Below are 21,927 nucleotides of genomic sequence, written 5' to 3' on the forward strand. Positions count from 1 at the left end.
ACGAATTATTTACTTTCTTGCCTAATTGTATACTGCAGCTTACATTTTTCTCTAATGAGCTTGTAGTTCTGTATTTAATTTTATAAAGAACCTGGTTGGTTCTATTCTATTTCTCTTCAAGGGGAATGAGAAACTTGCTACAGGCCCTGTTTCTTTGAGCAACAGCTGAAGTCACTGGCTTGAATTTAGAGGTCATGTCTTATGGAAGATTGTGTGTACCTATTGATGCCAAAAGGACCTTCAATATAACATGATGCTGTGAGCATCAAAAGGGAAACTGAGGCAATCAGGGGATCCACACACCTCATCTCATACTCTCCCAGTGATACATGTTTACTGAGGGAAGGCATGGGCAGAAGGATCTACTTAAACTTTGACTTTTTCTTCCATCTATGCCTTCACTAGGCTACCCCTGTGCCAGGTAAAACCACTTGTCTTTTTGAAGATAGTGAAGGGACTCTGCTCTCAGGGTACAATGGCTCCCCTCCTCCACTATATTTCACACCACCACTTGAAGGAGTCAAGCTCTGCCCCTCCCTTCTACCTCTCCATCCCACTAGCACCCACCTCCGCTGTCTATCCAGAAACCACCAAATGTCATCTCTTTGTCCATATCCTTCAGTTGCAAAAGGCCCCCAAAACTCCCAAATCATCCTTAACTCTCCAGGCCCCCAATGACCACATTTTCTTACACAATGAGAGGAAACCTCCTCCTACCCCAACCCTACCCGTTTCTCGACAGACTCTATTTTGGCTCACTTCCGTGTCTCTGTCTCTTACGGAATCTAACCTCCACTAGGGTTGGGACTTTCATCCGTTTTCTTCACGGTTGTGCTCTCTCTACCCAGAGTAGTGCCCAGCACAATGGAGGGTTTGATCAATATTTGTTGAGCAAATCAATGAAATGGACTTGCTGAGCGTTTCGTGGTCTTTGAACTGGATCCTCACCTGTGCCAAACGCTGTTTGGAAGTCCCATGTCACTGACAGCCTCTCTTGCATAACAAAGCAGTCCCAGCAAGCATTGCCTTGCCATTTGCATCCGTGTAGTGCAATGAGAATTGGACACCCAGGGCTCACTGACAAATAGCAGCCTCGGGCTCAATAGTCTGTCTTGCATGAAATATAAAATGCTATGACTCACACAGCCGTGATCATACAGTTGCTCCTCCAAAAACCAGCAAATGCCAAGTCCTGAACTTAAGCCTGTCTTTCAGGGCAAGCTACTCAGAGCTTATTCCCCAAATTACAGTTACACAGCAAAAGAAAAAAAAAAACTGTTTCATAATAACATAATCCACCACTTTTTGCCAGTCAAGATTTTTTGCTTATTCCCCAAAGGTGGGATCCACAGGTGAAAGAAGCAATGGGACCCCCTTTGGGGAGCCTCCTGCTCTCAGAGCAAATAGCATCACGTTTGAGGCCCCAGTGACACAGTCTATCAAGATTTTTCTATCGCCATATAGAGCCGCCCAAACCTTGCCAGGGCAGTGGGCGATGCTGCCTGGCAGAACACATGCCCAAGTTAGTACTGGAGGATTCCTCCCCCACCAGGGATTCTAATTTTAAAAGCAGTTGAAGAAGGAGGCAGGGTAGGGTGGAGCTGAGAGAGATGAGGAGATGTGAAGGACAGCAGTGGTCACTTACCGGTATATGATGCCCTTGCTCTGTAAGAAGAACAGACCGATAGCAATTTCTGCAGCGTAAAATCTGAAATTAGACCAAAAAAAAAAGTGATGGAGAGAGTTAAGGACATTATATGCTTGGCAATTCCCAGAATTCAATACACTATTGAACTGGGCATTGGGCATCACACTTCCACCACAGTTGGTCTATTGCACATCTTCAAATATTTGGAAGATGGGGGAGTGAGTGGGGTGGTTTCCAGAGGTCACTCTGAGGACAAAATGGGAGCGACAGGAAGTTCAGCAGTAGCACACTGGGTAAGATGGACTGGATGGAGAATAGCTTCAGACTGCAGCAAGGTAAAATATCCTAATAATATCAGCCAGCCTCTGTTGGTGTGTGATAGTCTACCTGGCTTAACTGTAGGCAGGTTCTGATTTAATGCTAATCACAATCTCATGAGATAGATCCTACTGTTACCTCCTATTCCTATAACTGAGACTTGAAGAGATGAAGTAACTTGATCAAGTCATAGATGTGGTGCTTTACAAAGTCAATAAGAATCAGAATTATAAGTTTATTTCTATGCAAAGAGTGTTCAAAAAATGCACTAGAGAGGACTTAAAAACTCATGGGAAATGCACATGTTAAAAAAATTAGGCACGTGTTTAAAAAGTTTGCCCTAAAATTAACTAGTCTTTTCATTACATTTGCTGCCAGCTATGTTTTGAAGTACTCTGGATTTTAAAAATGCATGCAGATAATAATGCAATTTACAAATAACATGCATTTTTCTATGACCTGTTTGAAACCCCCATCACTAGATAATAAACAGTACCACCGAGATTGGAAATAGCGTTCGTCTTTTTCCAATTCTGTTTTCATTAGACACGTAACTTCTTAATGAAAGCCCACACAGAAGGAAACATTTTTTAATTACTTATTTATTTGTGAAGCAGACAGAGAGCTCCTAACCACTGATTCACTCTCCCAAAAGCGAAGACTGGTCAGGTCTGGGTCAACGCTGAGCCAGACCAAAGCCAGGAGCCTGGCCAGCAGGAACTGGATCAGTCATTGCTGCTGCCTCCAGGCTCTGCAATAATAGGAGGCTGTTGTCAGAGGCCTGACTGGGACCGAGCACTCTCCTTTCAATATGGATATGGGCATCTTAGCCATTGTCTTCACTGAGCTAAACCCTGACCCCTGAGAGAGGTTTTGAGGGAGCTAGCAGGGTCAGTTACAGGGTCTCGAGGCTCTCTGATCATAGGTCTTCAGTGACAGTGTAATCAAAGCCTCAGGTCAATTAGAAATCAAATTTTAAAAAAAAATTTCACTCAAGGGTTCCCTTAGAACTTTATTAAAAGGTACGAACTGTTTTGATTAGGAAAAAACAAGAACACCATAAACCCTACCATGACAGAGTGCTCACATCTTCAGCAGGTGGGAGAAGGGACAGGCTGACTTAAACAGGTGCAAACCAGCTACTGGAATGAGAGTTGGGGCCCCAGTGTGCCATGGGAGCTTCCTGAAGTGGCACTAAGATCTCAGCAAGTTCCCTGGGAGAGGCAGTTGGGATAATTCTATCACCAGCCTCATTCCTATTCACCCACAGGGGTAGCACAGGAATAACACGATACAGTCTGTGTACTAAAAAGAAAAGACTTGGGTTCCTTTGTGAGTTGAAAAAAAAAAACAGAATGAACTTAGCAGGAGACACATTTCCCAGAATTGGTCTGCCTGTCCCAGGAACCACAAACCACTGCTAATAGTCAATTTGGTCCTTTGTGTGTCTGGAGTAAAAATAATGGAAGACAGAGCTGAATGACATGGGTAGGAATTCTGGACCAACTTCATCCTAGCTCTGGGATCTGGGCAATTTTCCCAACCCCTGTGGCTCTCAGTGTGTAAAGCAGGGATTCTGACTTGTCCTCAGGATTAAATGAAAGCATGTTTGTTAAAACACTTAAGATCTAGCACATAGTAAGCTCTCAACACATCTGAGCAGGTACACAGACAACTTAGGGAGTGACCCTCTCCAAGCAAGGTTACCCGGCCTTCCTTAGGAGTCAGGGGCAAGAATTGGAGACAAAGAAATAGCTGTGGGTTTAGAGCCTTGAGTTCTTAGCTGGTGTCAGGAAAAGAGAAACCATCCATGCCAAATAGAACACCTTTTCCCCTTGACCACATGCTTCTCATAAAGAAGTCGCTCATTGGCTAAATCCCTAAATGACTGGCCCATGGACCCCCAAGAGAAAAGCACAGCCCAGGTTCTCACTTACACAGCATGAGGCTCCTTGAACCGGCCCACTTGCTGGATGTGGTACATGAGGTCCCCTCCATTCACATACTCCATGACAAAGTACAGGCGGTCCTGGAGACAGACAGCAAGGTCAAGGTCAGCACCCTGCAGGTCCTCAGATCTTTAGGGAGAGCAGGGGACAACTGGAGTTTACCATCCAAGCCATCAGGGCTTTCCCACATGTCCCCACTTGATGGGATTGGTGATCACTCAAGGATAACATTTGTGCCAGTGGAAGTCCTTGAGCAAGCATAAATGATGTTCAATTAAGGGTTTTTTTGTAGTTAGAAACTACTTACGTTTAGACTGGAAAATAGAATTAGCACATTGATGGTACAATATATGTATTATGTAGGAGATGGCTAATCTTAAAAAAAAAAGTAGACAATGTTAAGTAAATAACACCACAAGTGATGGGAAGTGGTGATAGTTTTCATGAGGGTCCCGAGGGATTATTCTTCAACCCCTGGTATTCGTGCTCTGGGTTAGTACCTTCCCAAAATGAACAGGACTGACTTATGTGACCAATAGGATGTTACATAAATGACAAGGCATGATTTTTGAAACTAGGTCAGAAAAGGTTTCATTCTGGGGGAAGCTAACCGCCATGGCAGCGGAAGCTGTAGCAGCACTAAGCACAGACATACTGGGCAAGGAATTGAGGCAATTCCAACCTCTGGTGCCAGCTCCCAAGCCACGTGAGTCAGTCATCTGGAATCCTATCAAGTCTTGAGGTGACTACAGTTGCTGCTTGATTGTAACTTCATTAGAAACCCAAAGTCAGAATCTTCAGGAAGATATCTAGCATACTACCCCCAAGTCCCTGACCCACAAAAACTTGTGACATAGTAAATGCCTGTTGACTATTTAACTACTCAGCTTTGAGATACTCAGCAATAGACAGCCAACTTCGTGGCTCTCAAAAGCAAAACAAAGTATGAGTTATCAAGGTCTGACAGTGGGGTCTATGCAGAAGTGAGGGAATCAATCCAGAAGAAAACAAAGCAAACACAAATACACATCCCCATTCAGGGAGGTTTTTTTTTTTTTTCTCTTATCTTCCCAGGAATATCGTGAACTTCTTCTATCTAGGGAAAACCTCTTTCTGGTATCAGAACCAGCACACAGTAGGTGCTCAAAGAACAAATGAGTGCAGACTTTGCTAGCAAAGAGAAAGCCAAACTTTGGAAAACCAAGCGTGGCTTCAGATACCTAGATGCATTCGGAGAATTTATTTCACATCTGTGTTTTCTCATCTGTAAAGTGGAGATCATAACATTGCTACTGGGATTAAATGAGACAGATGTGTGTTATGGTGTTTAGGCAGCACCTACGTGTCACCAACCATCTTTCCTCTATCCATGAGTGTTGGCTAGACAAGTGAATGACTTTGCCATGATTGAGAGACTTCATCCTGGTTTAAATTATTCCTTTACACAATGTTCCTTTGTCTGCACTATGGGTAGGAAGGTGAAGTTCTTCATCTTCTCAGCCTAAAACCATCACTTCCTCTAATTCACCCAATCTAAATTCATCCCATCCCCTACATTCTTTCAAGAATCTCTGTGGTTTTTTCTTCCGATCATGTCATCATTTGTAATTACATATCTAACAGATGATTATTTGCTTTGTTTATTTTTTGATTCATTAAATACATATATTTAGATGTTTACATATACATATTTAATGAGGATCTACTTAGGTACCAGGTTGTCTGTAAGTGCCGAGACTAGATCTGGGAACAAAACCAACAAAAATCCCTGCCTTTATCTTCCATTCTCTGTAAGCAGACGCAGTAGTTAACAGGTAATAATTGCAATGAAAACAAACAGCTGAGCAAGACAAATTGGTGGAAGTGCCAGGCAGATGAGATGGGAAAAGTTTCCACTTTCAATAAAATGTTTGGGATAAGCCTTCTCATGAGGGGGTAAGCCAAGACATGAAGGAAGTGATGGAAGAAGCTATGCAGATACCTAGAGCAAGAGCTTGGTAGTGGGGATAGGAAACAGTCAATGCAAACGGCCTGAGGTGAGAATATGCCTGTTTCCTATACATGCGGAGCCTGCAAGACTGAAGAAGACAGAAGAAGGATCCTGGGTAGAAATGGGGCCAGAGAGGTGACAAGGGACTCCAGGGGCTGACACAAAGACTTAGGTGTCATTGTGGAAGACATGATTGGAAGTTCCACACATACCCAGGGACCATGCCAAATCTGCTTACCATTGTGGACTAGAACCCAGTACAGTGACTGGCTAGCGGGAGTCCCCAGTGCTCTTTACTGAGTGAATGAAGAGGTGATGTGAGTGGCAACAGCAGATGGCAGCCTTCCAAAGCACCAGCTCCACAGTCAGAATGAAGCCCTGGCCCCACCCTTTCCAACTGGGTGGGCCTGAGCAGATCATCTTTAGTCTTGCTGCTTGCACTTAGAAAATCAGGGTAATGTAATCAGCTGTCTCAAACGAAGTGACTGAGAGGTCTCAGGAACACATGTGATGTGCAGCTAACTCTTAAGTGTAATGTTCTGTTGAAACCAGTGCCCTTCAAACTCCAGTTGTGGCTCCATTGAACTGATCAGGGAAGAAGTTTGGCGGGTTGTAATCAACTTCAACAAGGAAGAGAGGAAAGAGGAAAGGAGGAATGACAAGAGAGAGGGAAGAAGGGAAGGATGGGGAGACTGGGATAGGAATGATCAGGGTATCTTTCTCAGAGCACCACTTGGTGTTACTTAGTGGGATTTTTGCTCTTGGTTACATTCCCATATCGCTGTAAATGGTACAACCCGCACAGGTGCTGGCCAGGCTCTTGTGAAGAGTTCTAGAACCAGGTGATAGGTGGCAGGAAAGTGAGGTATAGGGCAAAGTTTCCACCTTGGAAATCAGGGTATGATTTGCAGTCTTACCTCACTCTTACAATCTGTGCAATGCTGAGTGACCACTTTTCTCTTTACCTGCAGAGCTCATGTTCCTCACCTGGGGGGCGGACTCTTCAAGATGACGTATGAAAATTGTCCCACATGATGTCGACCGTACAACACATATTGCACTCACACTGGAACGGTCTTCCTGATGCTGCACTACGCTTCGAGTCAGGTGCAGTCATCATCTGTGTGTATGTCAAATGTGCACAATGTGCTGGATAGTGGTAATCATTGTAACCATGAACCAAAGTATTCACTGTGGCACTGAATCAAGTGTTTTATGCAGTCTGCCTTGCTTCCTGTCCTAAACAATGCCACATGACAAGTACGATCGGCCTTCCCCTTGTAAAGACGTGGAAGTTGAATCTCAGAGAGGGTGAGCAGCCTGCCAAAGGCAACTAAGTGCGCAAGCTGCAGAGCCAGGATCTGAACCAAGAGAGCTTGGCTGCAGCCTAGAGGCACAGCTTCTCCCACTGTGCCCAGCATGTGCAGCTTGCATGCTGTCCTCGGAGCGAGATGACAGTTTAAGTGAAGTGAGTGTAAGGGAAGGTATTTTTCCCTCTGAGAGCTGCCAATTCAAGAGGGGAGGGAAAGAGAACAGAGATCTGGTTAGAGATCAAAATGGCAGCTAGAAAGTTCTAGAGATGAAGTTTTGAAAAGTTGAGAAGGAGGACCCAGCATGATTGTTTTCTTGGCTAATCCTCCACCTCTAAGTGCCATTCATATCTATGTCCACAGTAGCTGGTCCTGGTTCAAGGTTGAGCCAGGTTGAAGCCAGGAGTTGGGAACTCAATCCAGGTCTCCCACTTGGATGTCATGAACCCAATTACTGGAACCATCCTTGCTGCCTTTCAGGGTCTGCACCAACAGGAGGCTGGAGTTGGAGGTGGGTGTCAAGCCCAGGTACTCCGATATGAGATGAAGGGATCTTAACTCCTAGGTTACATGTCATCCACACTCCGACATTTTAATAAAATGATTTCTTTCTCAGGCCAGAACTACTTCTCAATATCACTAATGAGAGACACAGAGTCCCTGGGGGCAAGACACATGGTTTGCCAAAAGGTCACATACAAGTTGGTGGCAGAGAGCAGAAAGGGAGCCAGGACTGCTGGCACCCAGCCTGTTTTTTCTTTCTTTCTTTCTTTCTTTCTTTCTTTCTTTTTTTTGTTTTTTTTTAACAGAAAACAAGCCTAAAAATAGCATCTGTCTTTGCTGCACGTTGAAGAGAACCAAAACACTTTGCTTTAAAAAATTATTTTTGTAACTAGCAGATGGCAGCGGCCACAGAAAGAGAAGTAAGGCAGAGATTTCACTTGCCTGCTTTCTGCTTGGAGGAACTCAACCTTTGGACCCACTGGTGGGAATCCCTTCCTTGGGGACAGCTCCAGGAATGCTCTGTGGTCCATTTCTATCACTCAGCATACACAGAGAAATCCTGAGATCCACGACTTCTGAACTGTGTGGAGGCCGGCTCTGACCCTACTAGCCCCTCCAGCCTTTCAACGTTATGGCTGGCATCTCACTGTCCTTTCATTTCTGAGCAAGCACTTAATGATGTCCATTCTCTGCCAGGCTCCAGTCCATGGCCAGAGATGCTGCTGTGAATAATCCACAGTGCCCGGTGTCAAGGACCCACCAGATGAGTAGCAGGGGAGATCAGTCATTTCCAAATGGCCATGTTTCCTAAAATGAGCTAAGAGAGGATGGGATGCAGCATATGTTTTTTTTTTTACCGTTATTGTTGTACATGTTGTGAAAAATAAAACTCAACATGTTAAGACCGTGATTTTGTGGCTATCACTGCCTCAGAGGGAGAGCAAACTGTGTCAGAGAAGGGCCCCAAACAGGGTGGGGAAAGGCACCATACAAGGTCATTGACTTCCAACGGCCTGCAAGATTTTCACCAAGGGTGTTTGTCTCCTCTACTAAAATTAAGATTCCTGTGAGTTCACCTCATTCTAACGTAAATGCAATTAATTTAAAAATTATAGAACTTCTCACCAAAGTCATAAATGGAAACTCATGGTCTTTCTCAAAAATAAACTCCTCTCTGGAATCTACCAGCTCTATGCTATATCCAGTCTGGCTTTGGTTCATCAGCCCTTTAAATGATTCATTAAAAAAAAAAAACCCGAACTTGTCCATATACCACCAAGTTCATCTCTGCCTCTGAAGCCAACAGGATCAACATTTAGCATATACCATCGCAGGAAACCAGGAGCCAATCTTGAGCTATAAGGAGTTGTAGATTTTCCACTGAGTAATTCTACAAGTCATGGTAGGAGGCATTGAAGGGACAAAAACACTAAAAATAATACTGACCTGCCCTATGAGAATTCCAAATCTTGGTTCAAACAAATATACAACTAATACATACCTTAATCTAGACTACAACATGATTAGGGAAACTGTAAAAGGCACAAAAAAATGAAAACTATGAGGGTAAAGAAAGGTTCCCACCCACTGCCTCCAGTTCTTGCATAATCACCTCCCCTCGCCAATAGCACCCTGAAATTTGGCTTTATTCCCAACTCTTCCTATAAAATGATAACAAGCCTCAAAAGATCTCTCTTATCACCCCACCCAGAGATTTTTTTAAATTAGGGCTTCTTTGTTGGGCTGTCCTATGTCAAAGTCAAGAAGTATTGACCAAGGAGAGACTTGAGATCTGGCTTGGCTTTCTCGGACTTGCTCAGTTTTCCAAGGGGGACTTGTCACAGCTCAGAGCTTCAACCCTCATCTCTCCGGGCTGATGAATCTTGACTTATATTTCTATCCTCTCCCTCTCTCCAGAGTTCCCGTCAGCTCCAGCTGGCTACAGGACGTTTCTACGTGGGTGTTCCACTGTCAACTCCAATTAAAAGCTCAGAAAGGCAAAAAAAAAAATCACCATCTTTTCTTTCCAACTAGCTGGTCAGCTTAAGTTTTAAGAGCATCTTGCACATTGTGACTGTTGTGGCTCTTTACTGAACCCTTGCCCTGGTCCCCGAAACTATTTTGGTTCCTTTTAAATATTTTTCTCTTTGTCCTCTCACATGCCATCAGTAAGTAAATAAAATGAAAAACCTATCTGTCATCACATTAGGCCAAATGGCTAGGCAGGATTTCCCAAGTCTGAAACATGAATGTGATTGCAGTCTGGATTCAACATGATGACCTGGACAAAATTTACCTGGGGATCCCTGGGATAGGACAAGGTGATTCTAAGGGACAGCTTTCCCCCAAGATAGCTGAGAGTGGAGTGTGATATAATACCTGTGTTACTGCCAGGGGGACACCTGCCACATTTAATAAGATGCCAGGGACAGAGCAAACCAACTATGCGGGCAGCTCGATGTGGCATGCACTAAGGTGAGTTGCAGAAACAATTTTGACTGTTTAGTGATCATTGGTTTTCCAAGCTGGTCCCCTGTTAGGTTACAGCCTTGTAATCACTGTCAGGATCCAGCAACTGATCCTCTTCGACACCCCCCTCCCCATGTCTAAACCTTGCCTGTTAGGTAGAGAGGCTTAAAATTACCTTTCCAGTGCCTCAGGCTTCCACAGCCCTTTGATTTCTGAACAAATTCACAGAGGCCATCATTAGGAAGGCAGAGAACCCCTGAGCTGGGTTGCCTCCTACCTGCTTTGGCCTCCTGGTTCCTTTCTTGAACTCAAAGTTTTAGCTGACTGAAACACTGACTCCTGAAGGCCACAGCTGCACCCTTAGCAGGGGTGGGGAATATTTTTTTTTTTTCTGCACAGGGCCATTTGGGTACTTATAATATCATCCATAGCCCATACAAAATTAGCTGCAAAACTAGCGTGCTATAGATTGATGGAATTTCAAGTCCTATAACCATTTGCCTTAGCAGGGCCAGGCCTAATGATTTCATGGGCCTTATATGACCCACAGACAAGTTTTCCCCACCACTACAAGAGGCTGTAGTCTCCTTGAACTCAACATGGCACCTCCCAGTGGACATGAGCACCAATTATTCTTTTGCTATAGATAAAATCCTCCTTTGGTGGTTTCAGCTCGGTTAGCAGTAGCCAAAGCTATGATGGAACAAACACCTGACCCAATCTGAACCAATCAGATTTTCTTTCCTATGATTATGAATGGGAACTCCAGAAATTTGGTGGCTAGGCAAACTAGAAGGATTCAGGAAAGCCACGTTTACCACTAGCCAAGAGGGGAAAGAAGGTGAAGAGAAGAACCAGAAACCCACTCTAGGCTGCTCTGAAGCTGCAGAGTCTGGGCCCGTGCTGCGTGGTAGCAGGCTGAGACACCAGCATCCCATATGGGCACCAGGTTGAGTTTCAGCTGCTCCACTTCCGATCCAGCTCTCTGCATATGGCCTGGGAAAGTAGCAGAGAATGGCCCAGGCCCTGTGGACCCTGCACCCACATGGGAGACCCAGAAGCAGCTCCTAAGCTCTTGGCTCTTGACTTGAGATCATCTCACAGCTCTGGTCATTACAATCATTTGAGGAATCAACCAGCAGATGCAAGATGTTCTTTCTCTCTCTGTAAATCTGCCTTTCAAATAAATATAAAATAAATCTTAAAAAAAAAAAAGAGTGTCATCATGGGTCAACTCTCAACTGCACAAGTGGGAATCTCCTCAGTTCCCTCCTTGCATTCTGGATGGAAGCTCTTCCCAGCATGCCTTGAAAATGAGTTATTGCTGGGCCATGACAGCAAATCTGGGGAGGAAGGAACTTCTGTCCTTCAATGACTCATAAAAAATCTAATTCTATTTAAAAAAAGAGAGAGGTGCATATGTTCAATCGAAAAGAAAACAGTTAAAATAGATGTTTTGCTGAAGAAACTTAACTGCCTGTGCCCACTGGCAGTTGGGAAATTGCATGAATGTGCCCAGCTGACAATTGTCCCTGAGAAAAATTGCAATAAGGACCAGAGGAAATGTAACTCTTTGGTGCCTATGCAGCCAGACTGAACTCCAGCCCAGTGTAAGAACACAGGTAATGACCACTTAACGCTCATGAGACTTTCTTCATTGCCCTTTTTCATTTGCACTTATTAAGCCCAGTGTAAAGATGCTGCAACGGGTTGTAAGTGACCCCGTAAGGGTGACCCCAGCAGCCCTCAGCAAGGAGACCCATTTGCCTGAAGACAACATGCTTTTGCTTTGTACAGGCAGGACCACCATCCTTCTAATCCCTCCCTGCCTGAGACCAGCTCATCCAACGAGCGAGTCTTTGAAATTTCAACCCCCTGCAAAAGGCTTTGCAACTTAACCTTGCCTTTGTATGGCAAACGATAAAGAAGGTTTGAACTATCTTGCGAGAGGCATTTGTGAAAACACATGAATTCAAGACAGGCAATGATTCTTTCCCATGTGTAGATTCAAGTTTAACACACTTGGAATAAAGTCTTAAATAGCATTTAGTGCCCTACATTTTTGGGTAACAATGTGCTATACAGACCTTCAAGGGATTTTTTTTTTTTGGTATACACTTTTTATATTTTCCCTATTTTAATTATTAATTTTTAAATTTACAAAACAAAAAATTTCAAAGTAGTAGCATCAATTCCCATACATTCCTCATCTCACTTTCCCTATCAACATCTCATACAAATTTATCATAATAAACAAAGCACATATTTAAACAAAATCCAACCTAAGTCTATTTCTTTCTTTTCTTTTTTTACAGGAAAGTGGGTAAGACTATTATTTCCACATTTTCTAAGTCTATTTCTGATTCAATCTTACTTCTTGAAACAAATGTTTAAAAAAAAAATCAAATGTGTCTCATTTTCATGATGACAGAATTATTTGGTATACGCCTGGCTGTCTCTTTTGCTTTTATCTATTTTCATCCACTTGAAGGATTTAAAAAAAAAATTCCACGAAGGATTTTTTTAAATCTTCAAAATTGTACGTCTCTAGCAAGGCAAACATATCAGAGTTGCAGCATGCTATACTAGATTTGTCATTTTTTAAAAGATAGCTGATTCATAGCGGAATTTTGGGTCACAAAATACAAAGTGACAATCGGCTCGGGCTACACCGGCCTCTTCCCTGCCCCTGCCCCTGGCATTCACACTCACTCTTCCTGCTGCCTGGATCGCTCTGACCCCAAATAGCCACAAGCCTCGCTTGGGTCTCTGCTCAAATGTCACCCTTCCCAAGCAAAGCCTGCCTTGGCAATCTCATCAGAAATAGCACCACTCCGCCCCAATGCAACGCTTCACTTCCGTTCAGGACCTGTAGCTGTTACAGCTTATCATCAGCCTCCTGTTTTACAGGGCCAACTCTACTGGGAACCAGGAATTCATCTCTTTGTTCACAGGTGCCACACCCTGTGGCCTGCTGAGATGACTTCAACGAACACTCCACCAGCGTTGGTAAAAGGGGCCTTCATAAGTTCATGAAAAAATGCACATCAAGGGCAGACTCTACAGATTTCCAAGATAAAACTTCTCTCTGAATTCCACTTTCCCCACAAGCTTTCTGAAGTGCTCTTGTACCCTCTATTCATGGGCCGTACTGCTGTGACTCTCAGGGTCACAGCCTGCTCCCTCTGGGACACTCCAGGGGTCAGGGACACGAGTCAGATGGCCACCTCCAAGGGCCTTCTTCATAAAGGAGTGTTACCCTTCTGTCCACCTTGACCGCAATAACAATGGCTTGTCTCAAATGCAGGCAGTAGCTTTCCAAACTTAATCACCCCTCTGAACAGACTCTTACCATGCTCATGTGGGATAAGTGGAATGACTCTCCCATAGGAGAAAAAACACACAGAGAAAGAACCTTTAGCAAACCAACAATCTAACTGGAGCCCCCTCATCTCTCTGGGGAACAGTTCTCTTCAGGTATACACATGAACAACAACCATCATGGAGAGAGTTCTGGTGAGGATTTGATGCAAGGCTCTTTAGCTAGAAGCAAGAATGTGAAGTGAAGGTGCACAGACAGAAGAGTAAATGTACCCCAGCTTTGTGGTTCTTTCTGGAGTCTTACAGAACAAATGTCATCCCTATTACGTTAGCTAGTTTCTCTGAGAGTCAACACTCTAACTTCAAGTTAGCAACAGAGTGCAGTCAAATCCTAGAGGTAACGGAAGCATAAAGGAGATGACAGAGCTGACGTGCTTACTCCAGCGTCTAACCCACAGCGAAGGGCTCCCCGTTGTTAGCTGTTGTTTTAACTCTGGCTTGTATAGCTTTCATAGCCAAGGTCATCTTGGTGGTGATTCGATTTGATGAGCTAACAAAAGCTCGGGCTCTGGGTTCAATCTGCTGGTGACCCAATGCTGTATCTAGGGGTGACACACATCCTTGATGCTTAATCCTCCTTAATCCTCTCACCTGCCAAGTAGGATGACAGCTAATCCCCTCCACCGTAAACCTGATGTGGTGGCTGGAATGCAATGGTGTTTTTGAAGATCCGTACCTGGCAGATGCTCAGTTCCACCCTGGAGATGGGGGCACTGAGTGGTGGCTTTACTGAGCAGGTGTGAAAAGAGCAAGCCCAGGTCGAGAGGGATTCTGTTCCCAGGATGTTGTCAGGAGACCCACACTCAAAATTGAATAGTTAACTGCAGATGCCATAGAGCCAGACTGCCTGGGTCAGAATCCTGAAACGTCTGAGACATGTGGCTTCAGTTCTCTCAGCTAGAAAGAGATCATACTAGGACACATCAGAGAGCTGTCATGAGGCTTAAAACTGTTAGCCCTGATCCTCACACACAGTAGGCAATATGACAAATCTTTGGAAACAAATGTGAGCTCACGAGTCCAACGGCCGGAAGGTCTAAAGAGCATGGTGCTGGCACATACATCACAGTGAGAAGCAGAAGGGGACGGGCCACATGCAGAAAGACACACCTGGGGCGGTGTTACTTGGTAAAGCTCCTTGTCCTGAGAACTCCCTCCTGTGATACAGCACGAATCCGTTCTCAAGGATGGAACCCCCATGACTTAATTATCTTCCACTTCTTAGAGGTTCCCTAATGTCCACACTGGGCACAGCCAAACTTCCAGCAATTCCAGGAACTTTGAGAACAAACTACGTCCAAACCATAGCTTGATATGAACTGTACCACCAGGGGATGAAGCAAGAGATGATGAAAAGTTGCTCTTTCTAAAAGCATTCCAATTGGTAATTGAAAAAGAAATAACAGAATTAGGGTAGCTGCCAATGAATGGATGAATCCAGGCAAGGAGTGCCTGTTGCTGCCAACATGAGCCACAGAGAAAGAACGCACCACCATCTACATGCTTGCCTTGGGGTTGAAGCTGAGCCTCTCCAAGCCTTTAAGTCCAGCTGTCCCTTTGTAGCAGGCCCAGAGATCAGATCCCCAAGACTGTACGGGCAGCAAAACCCAAAACGTGAAGACACTACAGGTCAAACAGGCTGGCATCTTGAGCAGATAAAAGAATGGAATGGATTGAGAGATAACCACATCCTAAACACTCATAAGACACAACAAATGAGATGTAAACCAGGAGGGTGCTTCAAAATATTCATAGCAAATGGAACTGAAGATTTATTCTGGGGCAAACAATTCTGAAATCCACCTCTTAAAATTTTTTTTCCATGATTCCCTAAAGAGGTCTCATATAGGGTCTGATGTGGTGACTTAACAGGCAAATCCTCCACCTGCAAGCACAAACTAGGTGCCAGCTCATGTCTTGGCTCCTCCACTTCCAATTCAGCTCCCTGCTAATGGCCTAGGAATGCCATGGAGGATGGTCCAAAACCTTGACACCCTGCACTCACATAGTAGACCTGGAAGAGACACCAAGCTTTAGATTGGCTCAGCTCCAGTTGTTTCAGTCATTTCAGGAATAAACCAGTGGATAGAAGAGCTTTCTGTTTCTTTTTCTCTGTGTAAATCTGTTCTTCCAATAAAAAAAAAAATGAATCTTTTAAAAAATAAATTTATTTTGAAACGTCTTGTGATAAAATAGACGTATCTTTTAACTCCTGTTCCGTGGACCTTCTGAAGTACCCTCATTCAGTTACTTCCCATCTCACCTAGGGTTGGGCTCTGAAATCAACATGTAGATTCAGAGCTAGCGAGGGTCTAACTTAATCTTGGAAAACCCCTGCAGGGCATTTTGAAGTCCCTAGATTTTGATTCTTAGAAGCCCTAAAGAGGAGGTATCACTGTGCCCTGGGGCTCCAGCCTCTTCTCAGCAGGGAGGTCAAGGTTTAACATGAAGAAGGAGAAAGTGAAGGAATGCCTGCAGGGGTTTCCAGCCCTCCCAGCTGACTACAGCTAGTACAAGCACGGCCCCTTGCCTCCCTGACAGCCGCAGCTCTTCTGACGCGGAGCTCACTTGTCCCTGTCTAGCACACCATGTCCCCTCCCTGCCCGTCCTTTGAGGGCTGGGTTGTCAAGTGTGCCAAGCCCCTCGTCAAGGACGCCCATGCAAGGGCCTCAGGCGACCTGCAGAGATGTGCTCGAGTGTGCACATATCCAAAGGATCTGAAGGGTTGAACCGTGCAGAGAGAGGCTCGATGTGGGAGCCCCTGTCCCCAAGTCACCCTTGGCTGTCAGAGATAGACTCGGCTCTATGGTTTATACCACCAACTGCCTGAGCTGCTTTATCCCAGTGGAGCCAGCACCTGCCTGGGGAAAGCCCATCCCAGTAGCCACTTTGAGAATCTTCACTGACTTTCCTGGCCTGGCATCTTTCTGTTTCTAGAATGGGAAGGTCCAGGTGTCTCTTTTGAGGTGCTGTTACTGAGACTGATCAAAGCCTGGTGCAAGCCTGGAGGTGTTGCCGCCGCCCTCCCCCACCTTCACCCCCAATGTTACCATGGTCTGGAAGCAGGAGTGCAGCTGGGTCAGGAATGGTGGCTTTCCGGGCAGGGCCAGCACCCGCTTCTCCACCATGGTGCACTCCACATCGTCATCTTGGATCACCACATCCTTCTTGAGGATCTTCACTGCATAGAGCTCATCTGTGCCCTTCCGCTCTGACAGCATCACCTGGGGGAGATGGAGAGAGAGTGTGTAAGGGCCTTAGGGCAGTTAGAAAGCCTTGGGTGTTATGTGTGGGGCAGGGAAGAAGACATAAGTACCTGGTGTTCATCCACACCCAAGGCCAACTCTATCCAGGTGCCTTCTGCAGGCTCTCAATCAACAAATGACAAGTCACTGGTAGAATCCAATCAATAGAAGGTGGTGCTCCGGCACAGACCATCAAGCACGGATCTCTTTGGGATCCGTACTGAGCCATGCTCAGCCCTAGAACATACGCCTCATGAGGACAAGGGTCGCTGCTCGCTTTGTTCACTGCCACAACCCTAGAGCCTACAATAGTGCGTGCCACACAGCAGATGTTCACGAAGTATTTGTTAAATGAAGCAATGAGCCAATGCCTGATGAAACAGCTTGGAGGACGCTTGCTCCTCTAATGATTTAATGTTCATGGAGAGCCTACTAAACTCTGGGGAAACAGCAAAAAGGAAAAAAATAAAGACTTAGCAGGCAGGTACCTTCTCTGACCCTGAACTCTAGAGAGGAAGACAGATTCAGACAATTAATTACAAGGATGATTCATGCAATATTGTAATAGCCTTTCTGCTTCCCTTGGGGCCTCCTTCCCTCAACAGTGGTCACAATCAGAGCCAGTTAACCGAAGTGACTCATGGAGACATCATTATTTTCATCCGTGGTGACTGCCCGAGCAAACGACGACCACAGGCACATCTCCAGAAACCAAATCAAGGCGAGACCTAAGCTGGGCTGGGGGCTTCAGGAAGAGCTTCCTGGAGAAGAAAACCTTCTGACTAAAGTGTTTATTCTGCGTGCACAGAGTCACTTTGCAGACAGTAATATTAATCACCGCTATGCGCTGGAGCACTTAGCGATGTACCAACCAGTGATGGATTTTTGCTTGTTATTTCCCATTTCCTCTGTTTGCGACCCTATGAAAGTGGTTCTGCTATGAATCCAAAATGTACCGTTATGAATCTATTGTGCAGGAAGCTGACATTCAAGAGGCCAAATCATCAGCCGTGCCGCAGGTTTGGTTTGAGACACAACTAGGATGCGAACTCAGGTCTGTGTGAGTGGTTCCTGCTTCTGGGGGCGCGGACAGTGTTTGATCCAGGAGTAAGGATGCTGCTTGGGGCTCCCACATTACCACAGTAGAGTGCCTGGATTTGAATCCAGGTTCTGCTACCTACTCTGGCTTCCCGTTAACACACGTCACAGGAGGCAGCTAATGGCTCAGGTGGTTGGCTTCCTGCCACCCACATGGGAGACCCAGAGTGAGTTCCTGGATTTGGCTAGGCCATGTCCTGGTTCTCATTCTCTCTATCTTTCTACCTTCTCCTTATCTCTGTTTCACCACCAAATAACATCCCTGATCCTACACTCTCCCCTTGGGCACTTGAAGAAACCTAGTAAGACCCTCTCAGCCGCCACAGCAGCACAAGCTGAGAGGCAGGGGGCAGCTCCCATCCAGAAGCTTCTGAGCTGAACATAGAAGCCCCACTCTGTGCCCACTAGCTACCATATAGCCCCCAGCTCTTGCTCCCTAGCTGCTTCTTCCTCACCACAGCCAGTGGTGCCTACGGACCAGCAGATCCGGGAATTGAAGGCACTTTAGGAAGAAGGCATTTGACATACAAACAGTCCTGCAGTAGCAGAATCCTTCTCAACCTCTTGGCTCCCCCAGCCGCAGACTGAAAAGGCAAGAGCTGCCCAGGCAGAGCGGGCCTTTGCCATGTCCTCAGAACAGACTCCCAGCTCAGGGGCATCGTGGGGCTCTGAGTGGGACAGTCTGTGCCTTCGGCTCCCTTCGCCCTCCCTCTGATCTCTCCGCTTCTATGCCCTGCTGCTTTTACCTTCCCCTGCTGTTGCCAAAAGCCACTGTCCTAAAACAGGAAGAGCCAAAAGATTTCTTGCACCCCCTGGCTCCAGAGAAAACTGGGATGGGGCAGGTGCATGGGGAGAGGCAGGGCGAGCAGAGGTGCAGGACTCTTCCATCACAAGAAGTGCAGCCCAAGGCTGAGCTGTGGACACCCTCCCTGGCCCATCCCCAGAGACAGGACACCACCCAGCCACCCTGACTCTCATAGTCCCAGTTCCCTGGACCAGAATGGAGGACCTACATACCCTGAGTGTGAATGTAGTCATGACAGGTCACAGCAGCTTTTTGCATGGAAGCAAAACTTGACCGGATAGCTGCAAATTCCCCCCTGCACCAGCCATAAGGGTGAACAGCCTATAACATCTCAATTATACCCACTTCACAGGTAAACAAACTGAGGCCCACAGAGGCTAATTTGTCTGAGCTATGCCTGTGGCCTGAATGCCCATCTATAGCTCCCAGAAGCCCAACAATTCCATGACCAAATCCTTCTCTTTCTTTCCCTTTGAACATTCTATGTTCACAGCTTGAGACATCCTTCCACACTCTTCCACTGCCTAACCAATAATCTGCTTAGACCGATCAGCCACTAACTCCTCTAGGAACCAGGTCTGTCTTGGGTAGGTGTCAATTACATTGGCGTAGGTTTTCCCAAACTTCAGTCATTCCTGTTCCTAGTTTATAATTTTTCTCTCTCACCACGTAAACTGTTATTTGCTGAGTATTTTAAAGATCTAGTCACATTTCCACTTAACTCAAGTTATTTGAAAATTTTACATCATCACTAAGCATGGCTTGTTACTAATGGTGTGATAGTCACAGAAACATGGAAAAGCAGAGTGGAGCTAGGAAATTCTAGCTAGGGAGTGCTGCTTGCCTCAGGGGCTTAACCAGGCCCTGGGCTTTCTCCCTCAAAGGAAAAACTGACATGAACAAATGTTAGCATAGTGTCATGACATGAGAGTTTTCTTCTTCAAGTCACTGGAAAGGAATAGACAAAATACAGAGGGGCTGGCACTGAGGCATAGTGAAATAGGATGTTGACTTTGAGCCCAGCCTCCTTATAAGGGTGCCAGTGTGACTTCCCGTTGTGTGACTTCCAAGCCAGCTCCCTACTAATCCTTAGCCCGGGAGAGCAGTAGTGCTTAGGTCTCTGCCCCCATGTGGCAGACTTGGAAGAAGCACCTGGTTTCTGGCTTCAGCCTGCCCCAGCCCTGATCTCTGTGGCCATATGGGGTGTGAGCCAGCAGATGGGAGATCTCTCTGTCTCTTCCCCTTCCCCTGCCCATAACTCTTTTAAATAAATAACCACCCCCCCCTCGATGGAAAGAAAACACAAAGGGAGAATGATCTCTTTTTTATGTCAGTCTGTCACCCCCAAACAGTCTCTGGTACCAACTGAAATTATTTCCTATATGGTTACATCTGTACAGTTTTCTGAAATGAGCAGAGACGTGTGACCGTTCCAGGGCTTGACCCTGTCCGAAGCAACACGGAATAGAAAGCAGACGCCAGCAGCACCAGAGAGCACGTGGGACATCGTGGGAGCAGAGGGCAAATGGCCAGCAGCGTTTGGGACACTGTCCTAGGGACAGAGGAAAACAAGGCTGACACAGGAAACACCAGCAATATCCTGGAAAGAAAACAGAACCGAATTCTGGCACAGGATTTCGTGCAAAGAGTCAGTCAATCCTGAAAGCTTGGTGGCACAGCACTGGTATCAGCCTCAGGGTAAGAACCCTTAGCTGAGTCTCACGCTGGCGCTCAAAGAAATTCAGAGTTTGGCACATTTCTGATTAGAGGCATTCAAATCAGTACTAAACTCTGCTAGCGTATTGAGAAAACAGCCAGACGCAGTACAAAAACATGAATGAGGGCAGTTATGATCTAATAAAACTGTACTGACAAAAATTAGCAGGGGCCAAATATCTGTAGTTTGCTAACCCCGGCGGGGGGGGGGGGAGGAGTAATTCCACAATTAGAAAGTGGTTTCAGTTTAATGTAGAAATGTACTCTTGCATGTCTTTCATTTCCACCTACTCTGTTATTAGAAGAATCTTCTAATCAAGCAATGGGCACCCTTGGCCACAGCTGATTGGATCACAGGTAGATACTCAGCCCAAACTAAGCCAATCAGATTCTCTCTTTTAAAGAATTTAGAATTAGGGTACCATGATGGCTCAAATATTAATCCCCACCCCTGCAATTACCAGTATCCCATATCGGTATCAGTTCAAGTCCTGACGGCTCCACTTCCCAACCAGCTCCCTGTTTATGGCCTGGACAAACAGTCGAGGATGGTCCAAAGCCTTGGGACCCTGCACCCATGTGGGAGACCCAGAAGAAGCTCCTGGTCTCAGATCGATGTGGCCATTTGGGGAGTGAGCCAGCAGATGGAGGATCTTTCTGTTTCTCCTTCTCTCTTAAATCTGTCTTTCCAATAAAAATAAACAAATCTTTAAGGAAAAAAGAGAATTAGGAATTGGGGTTTTTAAGTGTCAGCCCTGGGTCCGTGAACAACACAGAGAGATGCGCCTGGCATGGTCCTTGCCTATCACATGCACCCACATCTGTGCCCTCCTGCCTCACCCAGCTCCACACCTGTCCTTGAGTAGTGAGTGGGGTATTACAGGAGTGCTTCTTTATGCTCAGTGAAATAAGCCAATCTCCAAAGGACAGACATCATATGTTCTCTCTGCTCTAAGGCGACCTTCATGCAAAATACAAGATCAGTAGATACACAGGTAGACATGCATATACATACAGTCACCTGAAGGAACTTGTAACAGACTATCATATCTAAGAGTGAAGACACATTGCAACATGCATCTCTACTCCTGAATAAAAGATGTATTCCCAGTGAAACTCTTGAATACATCTTGACAATAGAATGATGGACGTTTTGCCATTGTCTATACCTGCAATGTCAGGATACACTTAAATGGCTGGACTTATGACTGTCCTTGAAGGACTATACTATTGTAATCATACAGCGGGAAATCAGTGCAGGGATGGGAATTGGAAAGGAGAAGGGGAATCCCTGAGCCTATGGAACTGTAGCATAAAAAAGAAATACATTAAAAAAAAATCTACTCCTGATCCAAGTCTGGGTCCTCCTTTGCCTACTGAGGCTTGGGATCCTGGGGGCTCACTGACAACTAGACAAAAGTTGCTTCCTTTTCCTGCTTCTTGGACAACCCTCAACAAACTGCTCATTTTTCAGGTGGGATAAGCTTAGTCTGA

At 45.5% G+C, this 21,927-nt stretch overlaps 1 protein-coding gene across 3 annotated transcripts in view; it reads right to left on the reverse strand.

The window, feature by feature from the left end:
* Window positions 1-21,927, reverse strand: part of PRKCB (protein kinase C beta) — a 289,293-nt gene that overhangs the window by 38,876 nt on the left and 228,490 nt on the right. For 2 of the 3 annotated variants that reach the window (XM_040973193.1, XM_040973192.1), the window contains exons 10-12: window positions 16,620-16,793; window positions 3,904-3,995; window positions 1,646-1,708 (exon numbers count right to left, since the gene is read on the reverse strand). In XM_040973193.1, the coding sequence (XP_040829127.1) occupies window positions 1,646-1,708; window positions 3,904-3,995; window positions 16,620-16,793 (329 nt within the window). Of the gene's footprint in view, window positions 1-1,645; window positions 1,709-3,903; window positions 3,996-16,619; window positions 16,826-21,927 lie in introns of all 3 variants that reach the window. The other variant, XM_040973194.1, reaches the window with a different exon arrangement.

Source organism: Ochotona curzoniae, unplaced genomic scaffold (assembly GCF_017591425.1).
Source record: "Ochotona curzoniae isolate NIBS_2020 unplaced genomic scaffold, NIBS_Ocur_1.0 contig_2321, whole genome shotgun sequence".
Lineage (NCBI taxonomy): Eukaryota > Metazoa > Chordata > Mammalia > Lagomorpha > Ochotonidae > Ochotona > Ochotona curzoniae.